Below are 564 nucleotides of genomic sequence, written 5' to 3'. Positions count from 1 at the left end.
TCACCTCCCCCCCCCCCCCTTGAACAGGTATGGCACGGCGGAGTGGTCGTCCTCGGAGGAGAGCGGCACGGGCGAGGAGTCGTCCTACCGCGCCTACAGGAGGAGACGGCGGGGGGGTCGTGACACCAACGACTCCTCCACCAACGACCTGTCTTCTCAGGACGCCAAGAGGTGGGCGGACTCGGCTGTGGGCGGGACATTGTTCTTCCTTCTTCCATGTGATGAATAGGGTCTTTTTCAGTCGCGTATTTCTCGTATAAAGTCTGAATTATTCAAGTTTGTATGGCTCAGGAATGTGCTTTCTCATGCGGTCTCTCCTAATGAATAACACAAAGTTTAAGACGTATTTCACGTGTCAGGAATGTTACTTGTGAGAATAGTGTTGAAACTTCTGTCGTCTCCTTAGGCCGCACGAGAACGGGTCGTCCTTGGAGGGTCGTGGCGGCGGAGGTCGTCGCGGCGTGCTGGGCTCTTCGTCGGAGGACGTTGTCGCCGCCGGCGCCTCCGTCAGGACGACGCGTGCCTCGCGGCTCCGCCAGGCCGCGCTCGCGTCGCCCAACGCCG

At 59.4% G+C, this 564-nt stretch overlaps 1 protein-coding gene across 1 annotated transcript in view; it reads left to right on the top strand.

Moving 5' to 3' along the window:
• LOC119589162 overlaps positions 1 to 564 on the top strand; it is a gene marked incomplete in the record, with an annotated part of 255,201 nt that overhangs the window by 119,255 nt on the left and 135,382 nt on the right. Inside the window, 2 exon segments of the mRNA XM_037937749.1 lie at positions 28 to 171; positions 407 to 563. Coding sequence (XP_037793677.1) covers positions 28 to 171; positions 407 to 563 — 301 coding nt within the window.

The sequence above is a fragment of the Penaeus monodon genome, chromosome 25 (genome assembly GCF_015228065.2).
Source record: "Penaeus monodon isolate SGIC_2016 chromosome 25, NSTDA_Pmon_1, whole genome shotgun sequence".
Taxonomy (NCBI): Eukaryota; Metazoa; Arthropoda; class Malacostraca; order Decapoda; family Penaeidae; genus Penaeus; species Penaeus monodon.
Note: the sequence above shows the minus strand (reverse complement) of the source record. Positions and strands in the feature narration are given on the sequence as shown.